This window comes from Pangasianodon hypophthalmus, chromosome 3 (assembly GCF_027358585.1).
Source record: "Pangasianodon hypophthalmus isolate fPanHyp1 chromosome 3, fPanHyp1.pri, whole genome shotgun sequence".
In the NCBI taxonomy this organism is placed as follows: Eukaryota; Metazoa; Chordata; class Actinopteri; order Siluriformes; family Pangasiidae; genus Pangasianodon; species Pangasianodon hypophthalmus.
Window position 1 is genome coordinate 16,638,377 of NC_069712.1, and position 25,171 is coordinate 16,663,547.

The window sequence follows — 25,171 nt, forward strand, 5'->3', positions numbered from 1 at the left end:
TAAGCCACTTTCGCTTCTGTATTAACCAGTCAACACTTCCTGAGAGTCATTCTATATGTAGCAAGCACTATCACAGATTTTGCTTTGTGTGTCAGACGTCACATTCTCATATTTCCCAGTTGTCAGCTCTCTGACACTTTTTGAGTTTGTGTTGTGGGAGATGCTTCTACAATGCAGTTGATTTGTTATAGTAGGTTAAACACGTGATAACATCCTGATCTTTGTGTTAATGTGGATCACTACTGTGGAATCTGCTCCCCAGTGCTACTTGAAATTTGGTGACATGCTTCTTCATTCTAATTTTATGATATAACTCTATTTAAATGAATGGCTGACTGCATTGAGTGCATGGCGTCATCATTCTTAACCTTTTGCTTCCAACACCTACATGGAGACAGCAGACATCAGGTCTAGGATGTATTGGATGTTTGTGAAGATGGACCAGACTAAGTATACAAAGTATCATCAGCTGGAGAGAAAATGGAAGCGTTTTGGTAATTACCCACATGTTCCCATATTGCTGAACCTTATCTGAACTTTTAAAAGCAGATGATCAATTGAAAATGAAAATCTACTCTAAATAATTAATGTATACAGTATATGGCTCAAGATTGTGTTACTGTTAACCCCATTCATATCCTGTGTCCATATACCAAACGTCTATATACCGCTTGGAAACCAATTAGAATGAAGTTTTGCTCTGTTGAGTGTAATATATATGTCAAAATATCAAGATCAGAGAAACATAACGATATTTTGATATTTGTTTAAACATAACAATATTTTGATATTTGTTTAAATCAATATTATATAATCAAAATATCATTATGTTTCTCTGATCTTGATATTTTGACATATATATTACACTCAACAGAGCAAAATATCATTGATGAATAGGATATTTGCATGATTCATTTGTCATGTACAAATGATTTATACAGAGTATAATCTCTTTATAGATTTTTAATTGTGCAACATATTATGAGATAGATATATAGTCATAAAAGAATTACAATAAGGATATACAATTGAATAACAAGACAAGTGGTACACTATACTGTTAAAACAAGAAGACAAGACACACCGGTGCAGTACACGTAATTGGATTATCTCACTTTCTCATACTGTATCATCCTGGCCGTATCATATTCACCCTGATACAGCTACCTGTATATTACACTGCTTTTGGCTTCTCTACTATTTCCTCTGTTTGTTTGATCTACAATAAGTGATTAATATTTTTCCTTAGAATGAGAGAGCAGGGCTTATGGTTGGAGTCAAACCCCAATTAAGTGTCTCAGTGATAATTAATTATATTAAACTGTTTAATATCTAGAAAGTAAATGTTTGAGAAGCAGTTAAAATGGAGTTGGGTTTAATAGACTATAAGACCACACATTTATTAATGTTTATGAAAATGGTTATGTCAGTAAGTGACATTTCAGTTTGGACTTGTGACTAATGCAGACAAATTACAAGTAGAACAAAGAATGTATGACAGGAACAGGGAAGTTGTATTGACGCACACACGCACACACCCACACACCCATGCCCTGATCAGCAGTTCCCACATACACCAACTAACACAGACCATGAGGCCAATTTAGAGGAAGGAAGCATGAGGAAAATGGCAAAGATCCCTTCTGTTTCTCCTCCACTGAATTATTGACAGTAATCATCCAGGCATTTAATGGCCAGGCCAGAGTGGAATTCATTTGGGTGGTGGTGGGGATAAATAATTCATCATGGGTAAGGGCAGATCTGAGCGTGTGCAAGAGGTCCCTCTTCTCCAGCTGCCTCTGCATAATGAGAGTGGGAGGGGCTCGAGAAATGTGCAGCTCAGAGTGGTGGGCCAGTGGTACATGAGAGAGAGAGAGAGAGAGAGAGAGAGTGAGGGAGAGAGAGAGAGGGATGCTGGATGAGGTGCAACAGGGCGAGGCAGTGGAGGAGAGACTAGTGAAGATCCAAACATGTGGATGGGAGAACGCACTGCTGTCCAGCGATGAGCACTATGCTTAGCCCCAAGATCAGACAGACAAGGCGAGGTAAGCACTGCACTGCTTCTCTCTGTGCACTCCCATCCCCTCAGCCTCTACACTTTGCACTGCCTCCTGTGTTTCCAGCATCCTGCTTTTATCTCATGTCTCTCGATGCTCTTGTATGGCTCAGCCTAGATAATACTACTCAGTTGCTTAGTAACCTGTTTTCATTTGATTAGTATGAATATTGACCTAAATGATTTCCTGTTCCATGTCACTTGCCTCATTGAGTAAGTGATGGTTCACGCTCTTTATGAGCTGACGTAAATGTGAAGGTGGCATGACAGAGACAAGTTATGACTTAATGGTGCAGTGTGATATTCTGACACATGCTCCTTATGACAATAAGCAGAAGTGGTGTCATTAAAGCTGTATGCTTAGTTCTGCTGTTGGCTATGCTGCAAAGTTTATTATAATTGTATTGCAGATCCTATTCTTAGTTCTGTGGTACATTGTAGTTTCAACAGTCAGGCACAGAGGTCTTAAACATAATAAATCAAAACAGCTGAATGTCAGCGTTAGCTCCTTTAGGACTGTTACAACAGCTGCTCATATAAGAGTGTGATAATCAATCGACAGTGGTACTTGCAGAATGGCTAAATACAACTGGAAATCTTAAGATGGACCACTTACAGTTACTGGTCCAGTCTGCATTTGCAGAGTGTCTGGTCCTGTGCTGAGCATTTGTCTCTTGAAAGCAGGTTAAAGGCGTGGTGCTTGTCTGTTTCAGCACTAATGCATTCTGGCTGTAAAATGCTATTTGTGGATTGATCCCCCTGCCTGCTGTGCAACATAATACAGGCGCAGGGAGCTGAACCACACTGCTTTCTTGCTTACCTCTGCCTCTGTCATCCTGCATATGGAGCATGTCACGTTTGATGAGTGTTCTGGCTTCACCTGCCATGTTAGATGCTCCACCAGTGTGTTTTTCTCATGTTGAGCAAAGAGCCAAGGCCACATCTCATTTTTTGCTCTACATTGATTTATTACAATTGGAGCTTGGCCACTCACAGATCAGCTGTCAGAGTATGTGTGTGTGTATGTGTGTGTGTGTGTGTGTGTGTGTGTGTGTGTGTGTATTTCTGACTGAATATCAGCATTTTCATACTACTACTAATTACTTATAATTATATAATTATAATTAACTCATGGTGTAATGGCACAGTAGAATATTTTTGCACACATGCTGCTAAAGAGGCTAATGAGACACAAGCCTAACCCCATCTCCAGGTCATGCTCATGGCAGCACGATTTTAATTAATGATATGTGAAGGGATTACATTGGTTTTTTTTTAGAAGAAACGGAAGCCATACTTGTGTTTCTATGACATACAACAGCAGTGTGTATTTATTCAGCAGTGGTATATTGCTCAGGCGCTTTGATTAATTGCTGTAAAACACATGTGGATGAGTGCCATCACAAATGGAGGAAGTTTCATCTACTGATGAATTTGAGTGTGGAGCCATTCAGTCACTAGATTCACTCACTATTTTCTCAGTGTTATTGGACTACTGGACAGAAGCTCTTGCCATTAACTATGTGCTGTTTAAAGTAGTCACATAGACATTTATGCACATGCCTGAGATAAGATTTACTGCCCATCGTGAATGCTGGACCACCATGAAAGATATTTACCCTCAGAGTTTTCTGCTGGAAATTGCATGAGTCAGATGCATTTCCCAGCATGCCCGTTCCCTGACACGAACTCAGAGACATTTGATTTGCTTTGCTTGAGCATTTATGTCACTATGATCATCATAGATCTGGACTGATTATGAAGCTTATGCTTCAGAGCTAGCCAGAATGTGTTACCTCTGGTAAGAAAAAAATGAGAGCAGAACCAAGCCTCACACCACGCAGTATTCATTATCATGCTGTTCTTCATGCCATCCTCAAGGTGTCCTCATAAAATGACGATGAGCCATACTCCAAACTTTTTTTTTCTTTTTTTTCCCTTTTGATAGCATCATTCCCTCTGGTGGGCTATTTATGTTTTAGCTGGCTGATCACTACAGGAAGAAATTAATTGTTAAATTAATACTTAACATAAAATATTCATGTCATATTAAAGTCTGTGAGGGACAAAGAGGATAGTTTGAGGTCAGACACAAAAATTAATTCCCATAGTCCTAAAATGAGTATTCATAAAATATGCATAGGTCTCATCAGTCATCCCTTATTTTTTAAGTCATTTGGCAACGAGCAGACAAGTGGGTTAATGGAAGAAAGTATGATGATGCTTCTCATCCAGCTTCTCCTCTGCAAACTGTTAAATCCTTAAGCTTCAGCTTTAAATTTGTATTACTTGGCCTTCAAATTTTACTTTTAGCAGTGAGTCTTTTCGCTGGATGTTTGTGTTTTACGGAGTGAATTATTTTAGTACCCCCCCCTCCTCCCCCCTCCTCTTTGCTCCCCTTGGGCTGAGTAGCCTACACTAACACTGATGAGGCTTCCATTACCCACAGTGATTTAATGAGATTCTGGCAGTGTCTGCTATCCTCCTTCAGATAAATGGACTCAGGGAATGGATTGTCCATTATGGCCGGAGACCACAAGACACAACTGTGACTTTGCAGATAAGATACATAAGAAGGCAGGAAAGCAAAAGTGCATGGCTGGACATAAGAGTAGCAGAGCTTGTTTTTGAGTAATGCTGAAAAAGAAACCTGATAGCAATCTGAAGTGTTGATATCCTAGCCCTGTTGCCTCTCAGGTGAAGGAGATGAAATACACAAGGATTTATTTTGTTACCATCAAGACTCATGTGAATGATATACTTTGTTCTTGAACTGGTCAGTTACTGCTGTTCATATTACATATGAAATATATGCATCTTTTTTTAATGTTAAATATGTTGGCTGTTAATCATTATGACACACTTCTCTGACTGAGAAAAAAACAAACTGTATTTTTGTTTTATGCAGAAATAAACAACATATGGCAGTCTCTGTCAGTTATTTTTTGCTGAAAACTAAATTAATGTACATAACAAAAGAAATAGCCAGCAGTTTTCTGACTGGTTATCATTTTATGTCGTGTGTGTGTGTTTGTGTATATGCAGCCAGGTCTAAGAGCATGGTGATGGGGGAGCTGACACGGGCCTCGAGTCGGCCGTCCTCCCCTAGCCTCCAGGAGAAAGCACTGAAGGCTGGCTGGCTGAAGAAACAGCGCAGTATCATGAAGAACTGGCAGCTGCGCTGGTTTGTGCTGAGAACTGACCAACTTTACTTCTACAAAGATGAAGATGAAACCAAGCCACAGGTATCTCCTTACTTATTATAGACCCATGGCCAGAGAGCACATGCAAATTTTACTATACTACACATGCTGTTTGGCAAGATTAAGGAAAAGTACTTTTGGAGTATTTTAGTAGTAAAAAAAAGTGATTTATTAAATATATTTTTAAAACCAATTTAATTATCATATCTAATTTTCTGGTGCCACAGCCATCTTTAAAAGTTAATTATGTTGCTCAAACATTCTCTTGGTGTATGATGCATGTGAATATGTATTTCTATAGTGTTACTTATGGAAGTGTGCTGACCTCATACTTCACTTATATGCATCTTCAGTAGCTTTGAAAAATCAATGTTTCTCTAATACATTAAGGACCACAAATAAGCACATATTAAATGTTAACTAATGCTTTGATTAGGATGAATTAATACATGCACCAATGGGCTCTGAAACGAAGCAACAGAAAAGTTGGCCCTGTAGTGGCATTTTCCTCTGAGTGTGTTCAGCTGTCCTGTGACCATGCGAATTAGCAGTTTGTAAAGAAGCGGTGGCTGGATTTGTTTCGGACGAAACACTCACCCTCCTCAGTTCATAGCTTTTGTATGTTAGGGGTGATCTAGATAGTGAGTGAGAATTGGCAAAATGACCAACTTGAGAGAAAAATGGGGTAAAAAAAAAAAAAAAAGTATTAGGAAATAAGAACATTAGCAGGGAACTGAACCATATATGAATAATAATGATGATAGTTAAGCACTGACATTTTGTTAACTCATTCTGTTAATTAATACTTTGATTTGAAGTATTAATAAGGATAATTTAGGAGGTTAACTCAAATTTACCACATTGCAAATTAATCCATTTTTATACACTTTGCCTAAAATAATTTTTCATAACACAGATAAAAATATTAACAATATGTGTACCTCCTTTGTATTTAGAATGTATTATGTGATAGGGTTCAGACTAGGGTTCACTGAGAAGAAAGTGTTAAAAAGCAAAAAAATGAAAAACAGTCTGAAGTAGATTTAGGTTAAAGATAATAATAATAATAATAATAATAATAATAATAATAATCTGTATTAGTACTTCAAGTCACAATATTAATTAACAAAATGAGTTAAGATGTTTCTACTTCATATAGTCATATATGTATTCATATATGACTCATTTGGCTGTTAACTGATTCACTTAATTTACTATTTCATTATTTCCTAAGGATTAGTGCAGTGTATTAATTCATCATTACAAAAGCATTAATTAAGTATTAATATTTGCCTTTTCATGGACCTTATAGTAAAATGTTTCCTGTTTTATCATAAAATGTTTCCTGTGTGAAATACCCCATGTAGAGTATAGAGAAGAGCCTGACCCTTGTGTGAAGGATATTATATTTCTTTTTCCACTTTTGTTATAATATTGTGTTTTCTCACATTTTCTATTAATTCTTTTCAATTCTCAGGGTGAAGGTAATGGCTGGATTGAACAGGTTTAGATATTACAGCACACAAAGTGCCTCCATTACTTACGCCATATATTGGATCCATTAGATAATATACATTTTGAAAAAGTGGATGTCGGGGGCATGACCACGTCTCCCACTGCACTGCTCAGGTAGCCACTCTCTCACACCCTTGACCTGATGAGCTAATTTGATAACAGCCTGTGCTCCTGCTCGGAAGCCTCATAAGTCACACACTGCTTAGCAGATGTAGAGCAGATGACCTTTGAACTGTGGAAGTAGCAGTGTGCAGGCCGAGGGGGTGAGACAGCTTATCTCTGTATAAAACATGGACGATATGTCCAACTGTCTTAAAATTCTCGCAGCTTTTTACTGGAAGTCCAAAACCTTAATGTTCTCATGTGCCAGCTCCCTTTAACCAAATCCAATTACTGCTGCAGAAAAGTGCTCAGCTCGGTTAAATGGATAAATTGGTATTTCAGCCTTATCAATGCATACATGCTGATATTTTAACTGAGCTGCAGCTGGATAGTAAAAAGGCCAATTTGGTTTAGTAAGCAGTTTCTGTTGCACTGTTCTATAGCTATTGAAGTGACTATGTGAGGTTTAAATCCTTAGGATTAGGTTCAGAGCTAGATGTGCATAATTTATAATGGGGAAAATGGTTTAATTGTGCCTGTGTCAGCAAATACAGCATAAAATAGAGCCTTGCATATAACACAGCGAGCTCTATTCCCTCTGCATTTTATCAGGACTGTTATGTCGTAGGTACATCGCTGTTTTCGTAATTACCATCAGAATCAATTTTCCATTTACAATGTCTTCACGGAGAACTAATCTATAGTAATACTCAGAAAATGGCTATTAATTCCACCAATATTGGAATAGATTGCGTGTGTGTGTGTGTGTGTGTGTGTGTGTGTGTGTGTTTTTGGGGGGGGGTGCATTTTATCCTTGAACTGGCCTATATATACTGTTTTCTTGTTGTTTCCAGGGCTGCATCCCATTACACGGCTGCCAGGTCAACGAGCTAAGTGCCAATCCTGATGAGCCTGGACGGCATCTTTTTGAGATAGTTCCAGGTGAGTTGGAGAGAAGCAATCTGGTTGCTTAAGTAATGCTGTTTGAAGTGCTCATGTGATCGCCCTTTAGTTCACCTTTAATATAAGCAGGAAAGAATTTGGGAAAACGAGCTCCCAGTCAGGGCAGTGTACTGAAAGGGCTCAGAATATTGCAGCAGATGATAGACTGCTTCCTCATTAATGCTTTATTCACTATTCAGCACATGGTTTCCTTTAGTAGGAAACCTACCTGAAGAATATTTGTGACAACTAAACAGAGTCTTCTGTGTAACTCTGACATCCATCAGTCACGTCTGACATCCATCAGAGCACGAATAACTGTGAGCTGATTATACTTCTTTGCAATTGTGGCATATAATATCATCTGTGCAAGACCTTTACTATAGGGTGTCCCAAAAGTCTACGTACATAGGGGAAATGAACACTTTTTAGCAAAATGTCTTCCAAAATTTCCAAAAAATAATATATATTTTTTCAGATTTTCCTTTGACAAAAGAAAAACGTATTAAGATCAGTCTCATGGCTGGATCGGGAAGCTGTCGCAAGGTTGCGATGGACTTTAACAGGAAACATGGCAAGCACATCACACATGACACCGCTGCCAAGCTTATTAACAAATTCAAAAAGCTTGGAAGTGTTGTGGACCACCCGAGAAGTGGACGTCCACGAACATCCACTGACGAAGGCACAACTGACGGGGTGCTGGCATACATAGTCCCTTATGTATGGAGACTTTTGGGACACACTGTATTTTGCAGACTTAATCTAACATGCTGTATTATCAGTTATGTTGTGTCCCACTGAACATACCGGCTCATGAAAAAAAAAAACTGAGAAAAACCTCTAAAGTCAACAATTCCCAACCCTTCTCCTCCCCTCTCTGTGCTCCAGCTACAGGTGCATACCAGTACTTTCCCATGAAATCACATCTGCTGACACAGATTCTGTTTATGTCTCCTGGGAACCACCACACACTTTGAGTCATCTGTTTCACACGATATGCAAGGTTATGAAGCCATTATAAGCTTTTTGATCATCTTTGGTAATTGGTAGTTTGCTATTGCAGGAAACAGTCAGTATTATAGGCTTGTGCATGCAGCATTCAGATGCATCTTTTCCTAGGTCTGTGGTGTGGAAGCGGTGAGCTTACTGCCTTTATCTATGTCCTCAGTTCACTGCTGTCAGTGAGCTAGTCTCAGTTTTGATAACTAACTATGGAAATGTTATGAAATAGTAATGCAGGATGTTCACGTTCTAAGAAAATTCATAATCAGCTAAAAAAATGTAAGAAGTTCTGTCAAAATCGTTAACGTATTCAGTCATTTTAATTTAGTCGCTTCACTATATATCACTGCTATGTCATTACTCTGTCATTTCATCAGGTCTGAACTGCTCACAGTGCATTCGAATTATGTAGATTGCATAGTCACTTGCCACACTTTGTTGGAACATGTAGTGCTTTGCCTGTTTATTGGGATACTTTTTTTTTTTTTTTGCAATGCCTAGCAACATGTGGATTGATGTATAAGTGCTCCTCCTTTTTGTCGTAACTAGCTGATGAGGGAATTCTTTCATTTACACCAAGTAAATATCACAAGCTGGCGCTATATCCATCTGACTGCAGGGTTAAAACGGCTGCTGCTGAATTGTACATGTGGCCACACTTCTAACAATGTTCTTAGCTGTGGTCATGCAGATTTCAAATTTCAAAACAGCTTTCCTATATGATGTAATATGCAAGTCAATCAACGCAATGACAATGCAAGTATGATGCCTGACAAAAGACAAAGATTAAATGTCAATAATAGGATAACACATTGTATACAGTGGATCTATAGAGTCTACACACCCCTTCTAAAATGGCGTGTTTTTGTGATGTAAAAAATGAAACCAAGATGACTCATATCAGATCTTTTTCCACCTTTAATGTGACATAGCATCTGATAAAATTCAAGGGAATTTAAAATTCAAGTGAATCACATTCAAACTCACATTCAAATTAATTATCATACACCTAACATCAATGAAATGATTTTGATTAACCCCAAATAAAGAATAGCTGGGATTCTCACTGAAGCCAAGGTCCAGAAAGAGCTTACAAAGCATGTACAGGCTCCCATTGTTGAAAGGAGAGGAGTACAAAAGAATTTCCAAAACATTAAATGTACTATGGAACTGTGAAGGCCATCATCAACAAGAGGAGAAAATGGGGCACCACAGTGACATCACTAAGAACAGGACGTCCCTCCAAAATTGAAAAAAGGATAAGAAGAAAACTTATCAGGGAGACTGCCAAGTGACCTACAGCAACATTAAAGGAGCTGTAAGAACATCTGGCAAGTACTGGTCACTCCCTGCATCTGACAACAATCTCTCGTATTCTTCACATGTCTGTGCTATGTGATAGGGTGGCTAGACAGAAGCCCTTTCTCATAGAAAAAAAACCCAACAAAAAACAAAACAAAACAAAAAACCCTCCAAACCCACCTAAATTTTGCCAAAACCAAGTGGCAAAATGTGTTAAACGTGATGAGACCAAGGGAGAACTTTTTGGGCAAATAATTCTAAAAGACATGTTTGGCACAAAAACAAGATAGCTTATCACCTAAAGAACATCATATAGAAAGGCATGGTGGTGGCAGCATCATGCTGTGGGGCTGCTTCTCTTCAGCTGGGACTGGGGCTTTGGTCAAGATAGAGGGAATTATGGATGGCTCCAAATACCAATCTATTATGGCAATAATTTTATCAGGAGTGTGTAGGCTTTTTATATCTATTGTATAAATAATTACAATGAACGCCAGTTGACATGTGAATTATTTCTAGAATGTGTTCCATGAGTTTTTGACATGGCTGTCAATAAATGAAGAGGTTTAGCTAAAGGATAGGAGGCAGTTGCACTTTGTCTTGCAGTATCTATAAGGGAATCCTGGATTAACCTTATTATACATTTCCCATCATTTTAAATTAGCTCATAAATCCAAGCTGTGACATTTTTGTAATTTTATATTTTCACTGGCATTCAGCCATGTTAAAGGAGCTATGTTTCTGCTTTTGTGCACAATTGCTTCATGTTTAAATGCCCTTAAATGTCCAGCTCTTTTCACTTCACATGCACTAGATGTCAGACAGTTGAACAATGGCTCCATTAATGCCTGATCTTGACACAAAAGCAGGAGCAGTGAGTGGAGTGAGGCTGCACAGTGGAGGTCTGAACTGAGCATGTGCTTGTGGCTGACGGTCATTTGGGCAAGACTCATGTCAGGTCTGCAGTACCTTACTGTATATTGCAAGCTCAGATAACACCAACCCCACAACACCCCCCAAAATTTCCCACCCCACCCAAGTGCCCCCCTACACACACGCACACACGCACACACACACACACACACACCAGGTCCAGTACTGTGTAATCAAAGCATCTGTGTAACACATAATTGCCGTGTGGTCTCTGAAAGTATCTTCAAAGAGACATGTGCTTAATTAATAAGCCATTTAGTTTAATAAGGGAAATAAGATCCGGGCGACATGCAGAGATATGTGCATCAGGCTTGCAGAAATATTAACCCTCTCTCATGTAAAGTCACTTCTATACACACACACACACACAGACTCACAGACTCTCTCTCTCTCACACACACAGATTGATTAGCTCTTTCTATTTGTGTTTGGAGGGGGGGGTTGCAGTGTTTGGCAAAGATGTGCTTGGTGGTGGCGTGTCTCATGAGGGTGAGTGAGGGCAAGCCAGAGCTCCACTCCCAGTCTGGAGGGGCTGTGTGTGTGTGTGTGTGTGTGGGTGTGTGTGTGTGTATGTGTGTATGCATGTGTATGGGTTTGAGTCTGTGTCTGCCAGAGCGAGGTGCCGGCAAAAAGAAAAAGAAGAGGGGGGGAGAAAAGGACAGAAAAACTTCTTTTCTGAATGAATGAATGAATGAAGCAAATGAAGGACTTGTTTTTCAGGTTTCTGGCTGTAATGCTACTTCTTTGGTTCTTTTTTGGCACTCTTGCTCTCTTTCTCTCTCTTGCTCATTCTTCCTCTCGTGCACTTAAGTGCCCCTGGCACATACCTGTGTAAAGGATTCACCTTCCGGGAGGGCCATGGGTGGAACTGACATGGCATTTGTGTAGCTGAGCCCTCGGCGGCTGCTGTGTGCCAACATGGGGCTCAGCTGCTGCAGAGTGCAGGAGCACCACGCTGCTCAGCTTAAGGGTAAGCTTTCTTTACTCAAACTTCTCACTCAGGATCTGTGTGCACTCCTCCATCCTGTGTCTTTATCCAACAAAGAGGAGACTACGACAGTGGACATGGTTTCTCTTTGGGAATACTGCCAATACTTTTGTTGGGATTTTATAGGAGTAGTTGGAGCTTCATTCATTCTGCTGCAAATAATTGCTGAGTTTTGAAAAGAGCTGCTGGTGGTAAAGACTGGAACATCTGGACTGGCAAATGCACGAAAAAGGATCCAAGATCCAGGAAGCTGTGGCTTCACTCATGAGCTATTTTAAGTATTTTTGGAAGGCTTTGTAAGAAGCATAAGGGCTGCTGGTGAGACAGTCTTGCATGAATGTGTCCCTGTAATTTGAAATGAAGTGTGCTGAAAGGTGTTCTGCTGCTCTCTGATCTGACACTGCCATTTTAACCCTTTACTTCCCAATTTCTCCCAGCTATCATGGTTAGCTGTTAAGAGAATATGTAACGTTTTATGAGTTTGTGTTATTCAGAACTGCTATTTTCTGTGATGTGGCTCTTTTTGAATCTGTGTTTTATGTTTATAGTATTCCTAATACAGACAGAACCTTGCATGCATAATATGTTGCATGTAGAAACATTCAATATAGCTGTAAAACAGAGTCACTAGGGTTACTATGCACTCAGTAACATCAAGTGAGGCTTAAACAATGCCTCAAGCCACTGCATGTGGGTGGAAACAAAGTGGAGGTAAATAAATAATTGCCATGCAGGGGATATAGGAGAGTTATGGCAGTTTCCCACAGTCTCTTTGTAAATTTTATCAAAGCTTTCTGAGGTAATCTGGATGCAGAAATGGAGCACTGCTGAGTTTGCACTTTTTTTGTTTGGACATTTGATAGCCACAATGAAAAGGGGAAGCCTCTTTGATCAGACCAGAAAAAAATTCAGGCAGCCCACTAAGACTGTAAAAATAAAGGTCAGTGCTGACTTTCACACTTTTTAAGCTTTTTTAAGAAAATTTCATTCTTTCAATCTTCATACATCAATCTTTAAAATGTTTTCATTTGCTAAGGCAAAAACACTATAGTACCTGTTAGTGATTTCCTGTTTTTGCTGATGGATTCAAAAACGTTAGCTTTTTCTGACTGAAGTCTCTTGGCAGCAGTGCTGTCTGATATGTGAGCCTTGCTACTTGCTGTTAGTGATACAGTGATATCTGAGTTCAGCATAATTTCAGAGTGCAACTGAAAGGAGTTCAGTAATATGGGAGGGCTGATTTCATGTTGGTGGCACTAAATGTGCATGTATGTGAGAGAGAGTGAGGTGAGTTGGGGACTGTGCCACGCAGGAAATTTCAGTAATCATATGGCTGGGGTGTGTGTGTGTGTATGTGTGTGTGCTGGGGAGTTGAGCTGATGTAATTGTTGTGGAAGCAATAGAAAATCTGGACACAGAATAGAGAGAGAGAGCGAGAGAGGCCTTTCCACCATAGATTGGTGTCCATTTGCAGGGAGCAGACCTCTAACAATCAGGCCATAAAGCAGTAGCTCACAGAGACAAAAAAGGATACATAGCATGACTGTCTGTTACTGCATATTGTAGTCCTTCAGGAAAGAGTGCAGAGAGCTGTTTTAGTGTAGCATGTGATCATACCTCTTCAACACATCAAACGCGTTGCTTTCTACAATATCTACAAAAATCTCTCAACTTTGATTCATTTCAAGGTTTAGTTTAAAGCATTTAGTGCCTTTGAGGAGAGAAGCGTGATTGTTGATTTTATTAAAATCACTCCCTTTCAAATTACTGGTTTGATCTAGACTCCAATTTCTCATCTTTTCCAGAGTGTGGAGAGGGAAAGGCAGAATTTCACCTCATCAAAAGCTTGCGTGTCTTTGGTGAATTGCATCCAAGATTTTTTTTTTTAAATCTTAAGCCTGAGGGGTCTGAGTGCTGGATCTCCACTCTTACTGCTGGTCAAAAAAAGCCCTCTGCCTTAGGGCAGTCTGTCTCTTTATGTGGTGTGTGTGTGCGTGTGTGTGTGTGTGTGAGAGAGAGAAAGGGAGAGTGGGCATCTGGGAGCTACTGATTAACCCTTATTATAAGTACATTCTTACTGTAACTTACACTCTGTAGAACCTTACATTAAGAATACATATTTGTGTCGTCTAATGTAATATGCTGTAAGTGTTAATGGGCCAAATGGAATAATAAAATCTGTCCAAATCATCTGTTGTACTTTGTTAAGCATTGTGAGGATGCCATTCTCATTATACGAGGCATTTTAAAGCAGTGTAGTGTAAATATTTGGCTCTGATCCAGAGAACAAACCATATGCAGATTTGTTTTGTACCTACATTAAATGGTGGACATTAAGCTCTGACACTGTTTATTGCTTACAATCCTCTGGAATGTTAACAATGCACATCACAGCTTGCCCCCCCCACCCCTTATAAACAGTCCACCACCATGACCTTCCATCACAAGGGGAAAAAATGCTGGCCGTCATAGTAAAAGCATTGTCCACCGAGGACACTCTGCATGCAGGCTGGGAAACTGTTTTGGCCCAGTGTTGAGCTGCACACATTAAAGCATGGCCATGTGAAACTCAGGGATATCAGCGCTGGTGTGGAGCACAGATATGGGGGCTGCTTTTTTCTCGTGGGAGTCGAGAATGATAAAGCCGAGGAGCTGAGAATATGTGAGGTCAGCCAGTTTATGGTGTACGGGGAAAGTGTTGACCCAGATGGGCAGCGTTCATGACCATGCATCAACACCCACTGCAAACTGCTCAAATGACAAGTGTATTAATGCACGATTCTTGTGACTTGCTCAAATGAAAGAAATGACCCAGATTTGCACTGAAACTTCATACATTTTCTCCACTTTCTATGGTCATTACTCAAAGCAAATCACTGATGATATGAGTGTTTTCACATATATTTCCAAGGACCTGTATAAAGGCTTTTTACAAAAACCTTTCATTTATTTTTTGCAGTAGATGAACAGGCAGTGAGACTATTGTGCCCTAAGGATGATTATCTGGACCTGATCCTCTATTTAAATTCAAGCTTGTTATTACTATTGTCACTATGGATCTACCCTAAAAATGGCTATAGGACTGTGTGCTTCTGCTGAAAGACAATGTTACTGCACCTTCCATTACCTCAGTCCTTTCAGTAAGCTCTCCAGACAGAGCAGAGACAGAATGCAGCCTCTTCAGGGAGTAGTTTGGATGTCAGGTTGCACAGCTCTTTATAAACTGACATGAACCAAGCCTCTTGCCCCATGAGCAGGCACCTAGAGCAGATAATGGAATCAGCCATCCACAAAACCTGAAATTAGCACAAAACCTGACCTGAACTTCCCCAAAATCCTGACCTGAACTTCACACAAAACCTAATCTGAGCTTACCACAAAAACTGATCTTAACTTGTCAGAAAAACTGATCTGATCTTACCAAAAATCTATCCTGAGCTTATCACAAAACCTGACCCGAACTTACCAAAAAACCTGACCTGAACTTGCCAAAAAACCTGACCTGAACTTACCAAAAAACCTGACCTGAACTTGCCAAAAAACCTGACCTGAACTTACCAAAAAACCTGACCTGAACTTACCAAAAACCTGACCTGAACTTACCAAAAAACAAAACAAAACAAAACAAAACAAAACAAAAAAACTAAACCTGAGCTTATCACAAAACCTGACATGAATTTACCAAAAACTTGACCTGGACTTAGCAAAAACCTGACCCGAGCTTATCACAAATCCTGATCTGAACTTACCCTAATGCTTAAATTGTTTTGGAGGTGGATGCAGGTTTAAACTCCTTTTACTTTGATTCCATCTAGTGGTTAGTAGTTAAATTACAACTATATTAAAAGTGGGTCAAACATCCAGTTTCATCAAACATTGTCTAGTTTTGACACCAGTTACAGACAGAAGTCAATGGCTGATTGGAGATTCTATAAGAGATCAGTTGGGATTAAATTAAAAATGGATCTTTATTGCGTGTCTGAGAGATAAATAAGAGTATTTCTGAATGGCCATGTAGAAACAATGACCACATTTTTGTGTGCTTAGGAATACTACATGAATTGAGCGAGTCATAATTAATCAAGTCTTGATGGATTGATTGATGAATCCTAAAAAAGACTGTGATTAAAAAAAAAGAGTTGATAATGTGTGCTATTTTCATCATATTTGACATGTCAGGAAAGCCTTGTTATAAGGTCATTAATTGAATTGAATCAGTTAATGAATGATTAATCAGTCTACTTAAATAAGAGCATTTTATATTCCTTTTGAACACACAAGGATCAACCCCCTTGCCTGTTTCAGACCATCTCTCTCTCTCTGTCTCTCTCTCTCTCTCTGTCTGTAGGTGGTACAGGAGAAAAGGACCGATCAGCTCCTAGCCATGATGCGTTCCTGCTTATGGCAAACTCCCAAAATGACATGGAGGACTGGGTCAAAGCCATCAGACGTGTCATTTGGGCTCCTTTTGGCGGAGGTAGCACATTCAACATGTTAGTCAAAGGAAAAAAAAAAACCAAGCACCCAACCTACCCTCTTTTCTATTCCTATCCTTTTGGATATAGTGGATGATATATCATTTGTTGCTTCACTGATTCCCTCAGTGGTGCACAAGCTCACACAAATAACAACTAAACACACAGAGCCTACTGCCAAAACGTCTCTTTTTAAGCATTATGTTACATGCCTGATGCTTGTGGGGTTATTTTATACTTCCTGTACACAGATGAAAGTATCCAAGAGCTTTATTTGTTCCTCTTTTTTGACAGTTAACAATGTGGCACATGCCAGACGTGTGCATTGTGGATTCCACAGAGAAGTGCTTATACTAAAAACAGCACTTACCGCTATCTGTGTTAATCCTTTCCATCCTCTGTCTTAGACAAGAGCCTTCAAGTGTTCCATTATAAAAGCATCCTATTAAGATATGCTTAATACAGCTACATACACGCATGGCACAACATTCTTTATGACTTCTTGTAGGTTAAGTGTGTGAGGAGGATGATCTCACTTTTTGCATTACGCCATTATTTGCTTTATAAACCTTTATTTGCTCACCTTATCAGAAATAGTCTCATCGCTTTTTAGAGACTGTATATATAGCTGACAGACATACCACAAACACAGCTATTTACACTAGCTGGACCAATCACAGGCAAGATGATACCTGTCTGAGTGCCTGTGGTTCATTTTCTCTTGAAAAATCCACCATCTTTTAGCTTGGATTACAGCCCCTAAAGAGGATGGCAGAACAAATGCTCCATTGTGGATTAATTAGACATCCATAACATACAGTACATTTGCAAGGGCTTATAGGGTTTTTGTGAGTGACACTGGCATCTGAATGGACCTGTAATGTATCTAATGCCTGAGATTAGTCAGCTGCTTTGTAGCTCTTGTCTGTTCACACACCCTGAGCTGTGTGTGCATCACCGTTGCAGAGGTATGCCACATCAGAGTCAGTGCTAAATCTTAAATGCAGCTACTAACTATATTTGTGGAGATAGATGCATGTTCTGGGGCTTTGATGTCTTTTTTAAAGGTCATACTACCTTTACGTATGTTGTGAAAGGGATCTTTGGACAGCATCTGGAGGACACAGTGCAATATGAGCGTAAGTTTGGGACCCGACTGGCACCTCTGCTGGTGGAGCAGTGTGTTGACTTCATACGAGAACGAGGTCTGAAAGAGGAGGGCCTCTTCCGCATGCCAGGACAAGCAAACTTAGTCAAAGAGCTCCAGGATGCTTTTGACTGTGGTGACAAACCTCTGTTTGACAGGTAGGATAAGATCCTGTTAAAGACATACAATTCAAATATAAAAATATAATAAAAATTTAAATGTTCATGCTTCGTGTGAGCAACAAAGATCGGTTTATTAAGAACATTCCACAAAACTGTTTTCCATGTTACAATAGAGTGAACTGCTCAATGATAAATGACAATACTACTCAAAAGCGTTTGAACATAATAGGTATGCAGCATTTAAAAATATTCTGGTTGCTGTGTTCTAAGAACAGCAAAAAGATGGAAAAGAAAGGATGAAACTACAACTAGAGGCAGATCTTACCTCATACCACACATACCACAAATTTCCCCTTTGAGATAACTTCTATACAGTTATTCTTCTAAAAAGGAAAACCTGAAGCATCTGCATTTGATCCACACAACCATTTGATCCCTTCTACTATGAAATCATTGCCTCAGCACACAAATGGCTGGAGTCCTACCTGAAGAGTGCTTATATCATATGATAGGGAGAGGATGCATATCTACTCGATGTGCACTGGTGTGCCACGAAGCGCCACATAATATTCACTACGTCTCATTATCAGACACCCAGGTAATTACAGGTAACTACCACAGATAGCTGCACATCACCCCAAAGCTGATCACGCCAGCATATGATGCAAACCGCATTCAATCATGCAGGTTACTACTGTAGAACAAAAGCAGGATTTAACTATTTCTTTGCCAGGAACAGCTCAGGTGTTTGTTCAGTTTATTGCCATCTTGAGACTTAAATACTTACCACCTAATAGCATTCATCAGCAGTATTTAGCAGTAAATTTCAAACTTCTGGCCATAAGTATACTTCTGGCCATAAGTATAACCTTGTCCAGTTATCTGGCCATAAGTATAACCTTGTCCTATAAGTTAACCTTGTCCAGGTGGTGAAATAAGAACTTAAAAGAACTTAGTTTGAGGCTCTGAAGTGACACAATAGAAAATAATTTTTCAAAAGAAAACCATTCACCCGAGATTGCTGGGAAAAGTTCAAATCCTGACAATGCCACAGACCTCTCCGTGGCCAGGAGTCTTAGAGAGGAAAATTGGCCGAGAGGGATGGCATTATTCTCTCTCCTGTCAATCAGAGCAACACTGTGTGCTCAAGTGTGCGGAGAAGGGCAGTTAGCGCGTTCCTCCGAGTGTGTTACGCTGCCCTGTGATGTAGCATGAGCAGCAGTTCATAAAAGATAGGGTTGTCTGTCTTCACATGTCTAGAGGAATATGTTTGCCGTTCCCCTCCCCCGGTAGCTGTTGTGTGATAACAGGGAGCTGTGGGTGGGAACATGAGACAAAATAAAAAAAAAAATTAAAAAGAACTCAGATTGTTAGTGTATTTAGACACTGTACTAGATAATATTAGACCAATTAGCTCCTCACAGATCTGTCTGTGACTTCCAGTCATGTTCTCTGTGAAAGTTTCTCTGTATGTCTTTTTCAACAATTCTGTCTCCAACAGGAGTTTATCTTGATCAATGTTATTGCTTTGCCATCCTAATGACCAATTAAAATTAAACACAAGATCAATACGGGCAGATTTTATGGCAGCAGGAATTCACCAGTATTAGTACTAGGCACCTGTACCAGCTGTAAAACAACTGCAGTTTGTGGCCTACACAGACATTTGTAATGTTTTGCAGTAATACTGATGTTCACACGGTGGCATCTCTGCTGAAGCTGTACCTCAGGGAGCTGCCTGAACCCGTCATCCCCTTCAACAAATATGAGGACTTCCTCACCTGTGCCCAGCTACTGCTCAAAGATGCGGAAGTGGTGAGACATGATCATTAATGTTATCAGATTACCTTTGTCCATCTAACACCGTCATTTATTTCAGTTCATAAATGTTATGCACATTGCAAGCAGAGCAGAGCTCACAAAGAGCATTACTTTTCAAACATGAGTGTAAATCAAATCTTAATGTGCTTTTATATTCCTGTTAAAGGGCCTCAGTGAGCTGGCAAAGCAGGTGAACACTCTTCCTCAAGCCAATTACAACCTGCTGAAGTACATTTGCAAGTAAGTCAACAGTTAGACAAGTAACTATGGTTAGTATACAAATATATTTATAAGTTTATCCAAATATTACATGACCTTTTAAGCCCTGCAGTATGTCATGATATATTTTAGATTCTTGGATGAAGTCCAGTCTCACGCAAATGAAAATAAAATGAGTGTTCAGAACCTTGCAACAGTATTTGGACCAAATATTCTCAGAGCGAAAATGGAGGATCCTGTTTCAATGATGGAGGGTAAGGCAAACAATGTTTTGGTCACCTTTGCTGTGGAGTATGCCATAATGGAGTAGCCAGAATGATTCATATGTAATAATAAATAATGTAAGCATTTTAAATAGAAAAAAATAGGACACTATTATTGACTGGAAGCATTTAAATTATCTAGGTTTGGGAATGGAACTAAAGGCCCAGTTGGGAAACACTATAGTTGTATGTTCTGGCAGATAATTAATGATGAATATGTTATAAAAAATATTAAAGGATGTGCTGTTATAGGAAAATAATCAGCATCAGGGCGGTGTGATGCGGCCCGGCTTGAGGTGGTTATTTTCCGACAATTATTTTCCTCTTATACCACAGCAATTTGCCGATGTTAACAATGTTTTAAATTAAAAGTTATACTTTCCGTCCATTTATAGTGACATTTAATGTTATAGAACATTTGTAAAACATCCGTTAGTTTCTGTTATTCATTTACATTATAGCAACATTCTCTCACCAGCCTCAAGTGTGCAAAGTCATCTGTACTGAAGACTTTCCCATGTCAGAAAACTTGCTGTGTCAGAGAGCAGCACTGCCTCTGACACAAACCACTGATGCTGCAGAATTCTTTCAGAAATGCTAAATAAAAAGCCTCTTACAGAAAACCTCACCATATTAACAATTACATATGTTGTTATTCTGTGTAAGTGGAGTATCCAGCATACAAGTTTCTGTGCTAGTTGTTTCTATAGACCTGACCTCACTAAGTAAAATATAGTACAGTACTTCTAATGTTTCAGAAGCTGGAATATTAGTGGAACATTAACCTCCATTAGAAGCAACAAATGGCACAACAAATTAGAGATAATGAAATAATGAAAGGCTAACATTTTGAGTCTGTTTCAGGAACCTCTCAGGTGCAGCACCTCATGACAGTGCTGATCAGCGAGCATGAGAGACTGTATGGAGGCATGGAGGTTGAGACGTCCTCAAAGCAGAGCAAGACACCTGCTCAGGGCCAGCGCGGCATGGCGGCTTGGGGTTCAGAGGAGGAAATACAGCACTGTCCCTCTTCTAGCCAGACCTCTAGCCTTCCTGACCACATGTGTAGCAGTGCCACATCTCTGGATATAAACATGGGCATGCCCAATAATGCAAAGCAGGCACCTCAGGGAAAAGCTGGGCTGGCGGTCAGCCCAAGCAAACAGGCCAAATCTCTCCCTTCATGGAAATACTCTTTTAAAAGCAACAGTACACGGGCTCAGCTGCCTAAGATCGGAGGCTCATCTGTGGACGTATCGAACAGTGGGAACTGGCTGATGAATGGCCTGTCATCTCTGAGAAGCCACCGGCGCACATCTTCGGGAGAACGTGTGGGCAAGGACTCAGTGCTGTCTCATCGCCTTTCTACCTACGACAACGTAACTGCATCCAGTGTGAGTGTGCCCAGTGTGGCCAGCTCTCCCTGGTCCACTTCCTCCTGTGAGATATCGGTAGTGAACTCGGTGAGCAGCGAGCCTTCTGCACTGAGCTCGGACAAGGACAAGTGTGTAGAGACGAGGGTGGAAGAGAAAGACATCACAGAAAGTAGTGAAGCACTGGAATTGTGTGTAAGCAGCATAGGATGCAGTGAGTATGGGAATGTGGATGATAATGTGGATGAATCAACAGACCTTGATGACAACTCACAAGCTCTTAACAGCATTATAACTGAACTGAAGGATGAGCTGAAGAAACAAAAAATTAATTATGAAATCCGAATACGGAGGTAAGTAGGAAGGCTTCGATTTTTATTCATTTATTCAAAAACAAATTGTACTCAGATAAAAATTAGACTTATGTAATAGTTATTAGTTCATGAGAGTCACAAGCGGTAGCTGTCAGTGATATTGTGTTTAATCTGATTTAATGTAGTCTTAAACGTATTACAGAACTCAGATAGCTAAAACAATCAGAAGATAGCAAGATTAGGTCACTCCCCATGGATGTTTCAAGATGTACCTTGCCTTGCATAAGTATTCACCCCCCTTAAATTTTGCCATTCTGTAGTGTTACAACCTGAAAATGAAATGGACTTAAAATAGCCCATAATATTTAAGTAGGAGGGGGAAATCAATCTAGTTTACAATTTTATTACCCAAATAAAAAAAGTAAATTTGTGAATGTATCAGTATTCACCTCCACTGTTGTGAAACTTTTATATTAGTTCTGGTACAACCAGTTGCCATCAGATGTCACATAATTAGTTGAACACCTTAGAGTACACCTTGGAGTCTCAATACTTGTTCCTGGAAGAGCCCAGAGAAGCTACCTAAACACATAGCATAATGAAGACCAGTGAGCTATCAGAACAAGTCCAGGACAAAGTTATGAACAGTAAAGTCAATGACTGTTTAAGTGACATACATTATATGGCAAAAGTTTGTGGATGCCTTACCATCACACGCATATATGTGTCTTCCCCAAGCTGTTGCCACAATGTTGGAAGCACACAGTTGTACAGGATGTCTTTGTATGCTTTTGCATTACAATTTCCCTTCACTGGAACTAAGAGCATGGCAACCTGTTCCAGCATGACAATGCCCCTGTGCACAAAGCAAGCTCCATAAAAACATGGTTTGCCAAGGTTGGAGTAGAAGAACTTGAGTGACCTGCACAGAACCCTGACCTCAACCCCACTGAACGCCTTTGGGATGAACTGGAATGCCGAGTGTGTGCCAGGCCTCCTCACCCAACATCAATGCCCAACCTCACTAATGCTCTTGTGACTGAATGAGGAAATCCACACAGCAACACTCCAAAACCTAGTGGAAAGCTTAGGCTTCCACAAAGTGGGGACTAGATCTCTAATAGGATGTTCAACTAGCATATATGGGTATAATAGTCAGGGGTCCACAAACTTTTGGCCATATAGTGTATAATTCCAGTTAAGTCCAATTCTTCCAATAAAGAAGTATAATTAATGAACACATGCTTGTATAATTTTATGACTTCCCTTCCTCATCCTGCTTTTTTCTAACAGGCTGGAAGAGAACAGTGCATTGCTGACTCAGCAGGTTGACAGGTTAGAGGAGGAATTAGACCAGGAGAGGAAGAAGTACAGAATGTTGGAAATTAAACTGCGGAACTCAGAGCGAGCCCGTGAGGATGCAGAGAACCGGAACCGGCTACTGCAGAGCGAGATGGAGGAATTCTTCTCCACTTTAGGAGATCTAACAATGGGGACAAGGACAAACAAAATGTGACACTTAACATTAGATGCGATTTTAAATCTCTTTACTCATGTATCATGGGTATGCTGAGGCAATTTCAAGCTGTTTCATTGCAACTTGATCAACTCTTATCTATTAGTAGCAAATCTATTTTTCCCCACAAACTTCAGCCAGAAGTTTTAGGATATGTTTAAATTATTATTTCACATTATATCACCGGCATCTCAATTGCTTCACTTCCAGTATGCACAGATGATACCAAAGCATGATATCCCTGATTGTTTGCAGTTGATGTAATTATGGTTGCCTACTCTCAATGCTTTTCATAAGACAGATTATTTCCATGATAGTGCCTTTTGTGTTGATGCATGGTATTGGGAAAATACAGCTTAACCACAGACTAGTCATTACATATCTCATAGCACCACATTTCCTAAGTCCTTTACAAGTTTAAGTCTATGACCACAAAGTACCTATGGCTGTAAAGTCTTAAAGAAATAGATGATTGCAAATGGTTACTGGTTTAGTCAACGACTGTTACACTTCCCACCTTGTTTAGCAAATCCCTTTATCTTAACGTGAAATGCAGTTTGCTAAAAAGGCAAAGACATTTTTGAGAAGAATGGTGGCAAGACCAACAAATAAACTCTAGCTAATAGTTTGTATATTTATTCCTTTTTTTTTAAAAATCAATTTATCATCACTGAGGTTGCCATGGCTAAGAGGATTATTGCTGTATAACTTATTTCTCAGGTGTTTCTGAAAAAAAAAACACGCTGAATAAACATATTGTTTTTGGTAAATGACAGAAATTAATGTGAATGACTTGTATAGTTAAAATGTTGTTGCGCTTTCCCCTCATGAAAGTGCCAAAATCGAGGCTGTACTGCTTTCGTATCGTCGGTTATATGACATTAAGTATGACTGAAAGCAAAGGAAACATAATAAAGTTATCATCACAGGCTACATTGTCACAGAAGTTCCCAAAGAATTTTACCTTGATCAGATTTGACAAAAGGTGCATTTAGCAATGTGTCACCTATCTTGAAAGAACTGTAAAATATATTTTAGATAGTACTCTGTATGTCAAGATATCAAATGTACAAATTATAATTTCCACAAATACAAATGCAGGATATCCTATCATGTGCACTTGCAACAAATCTCTAACACATTCATGTAGAAAAAATGAAATGATCACAAGCACGCATTATTTTTGACTTGTGTTTATTTGCAGTGGTTACAACACTGTTGAATGCCAGTGCACTCTAATGGTGTGGTACACACTGATGACTTTTACATATAACTGCATGAGTGGAGCGTTCTACAGCAACAATCATCACCAACTCATGATCTTACTTTTGATGTCATCTTTCTGAAAATGGGTATTTTGCATTCTCTTAGCTCCATTAGCAGTCCATGTCCAAGTTGGAGAAATATCCAAGCTGTGTATGATTATATTTAGTGGCTAGTGTAAGATTTCCATAAATGCTGCAAGCATCCAGATCAAATGGGAAAGTGTAATGAAGTGGGCTCATGTCTAAGGTTCAGACTGGGTTATCAGTAAAAAGAAACATGTGGCCCACAATGTATGTTTAATCATACACAACTCCTCCAAGCTCCATCTCAGAAAAAAGAATTGACAGGATTCCTCATTACTTATAGGGAAGGATTTAAAATAGTGTTCTACATGAACTAACAAAACAAGAGACCAAATCATATTCATATTCCGCTTTATCCTAATGATAAAGCGGGAGCAAATCACTCATCCATTTAACTACATGGTGTACGTACATATCATTCACACAAATCCATACACTCACAGCTATCATTGTAACAATTACAACTTTTGAAATAAATAAATAAATAAACAAACAAATGATAAAATTCACACTGAGAAACTAAACT

The 25,171-nt window shown here is 39.4% G+C and overlaps 1 protein-coding gene across 3 annotated transcripts; it reads left to right on the top strand.

The window, feature by feature from the left end:
- Positions 1-160: 160 nt before the first annotated feature.
- On the top strand, positions 161-24,363 carry arhgap22 (Rho GTPase activating protein 22). 3 transcript variants are annotated; one of them, XM_053232678.1, is made up of 10 exons: positions 161-494; positions 5,102-5,301; positions 7,731-7,818; positions 16,395-16,523; positions 17,619-17,826; positions 19,473-19,605; positions 19,778-19,851; positions 19,963-20,084; positions 20,958-21,819; positions 23,074-24,363. In XM_053232678.1, exons 1-10 carry the CDS (start codon positions 389-391, stop codon positions 23,294-23,296), a joined length of 2,145 nt encoding a protein of 714 aa, XP_053088653.1. In that variant the 5' UTR covers positions 161-388; the 3' UTR covers positions 23,297-24,363. The 3 variants fall into 3 exon arrangements, with proteins under 3 accessions (XP_053088653.1, XP_026801227.1, XP_026801235.1); XM_026945426.3 differs by lacking the exon at positions 161-494 and adding an exon at positions 1,055-2,045; XM_026945434.3 differs by lacking the exons at positions 161-494; positions 5,102-5,301; positions 7,731-7,818 and adding an exon at positions 11,468-12,028.
- The last annotated feature ends 808 nt before the right edge of the window (positions 24,364-25,171 follow it).

What these genes read in the sequence shown, in the direction of transcription:
- arhgap22 (XM_053232678.1), top strand. Translation starts at nt 389, where the DNA reads ATGGAGACAGCAGACATCAGGTCTAGGATGTATTGGATGTTTGTGAAG. An exon ending in AAGATGAAACCAAGCCACAG is followed by an intron (nt 5,302 to 7,730) that starts GTATCTCCTTAC and finishes TGTTGTTTCCAG; the next exon opens with GGCTGCATCCCATTACACGG. An exon ending in TCCTGTTTCAATGATGGAGG is followed by an intron (nt 20,085 to 20,957) that starts GTAAGGCAAACA and finishes AGTCTGTTTCAG; the next exon opens with GAACCTCTCAGGTGCAGCAC.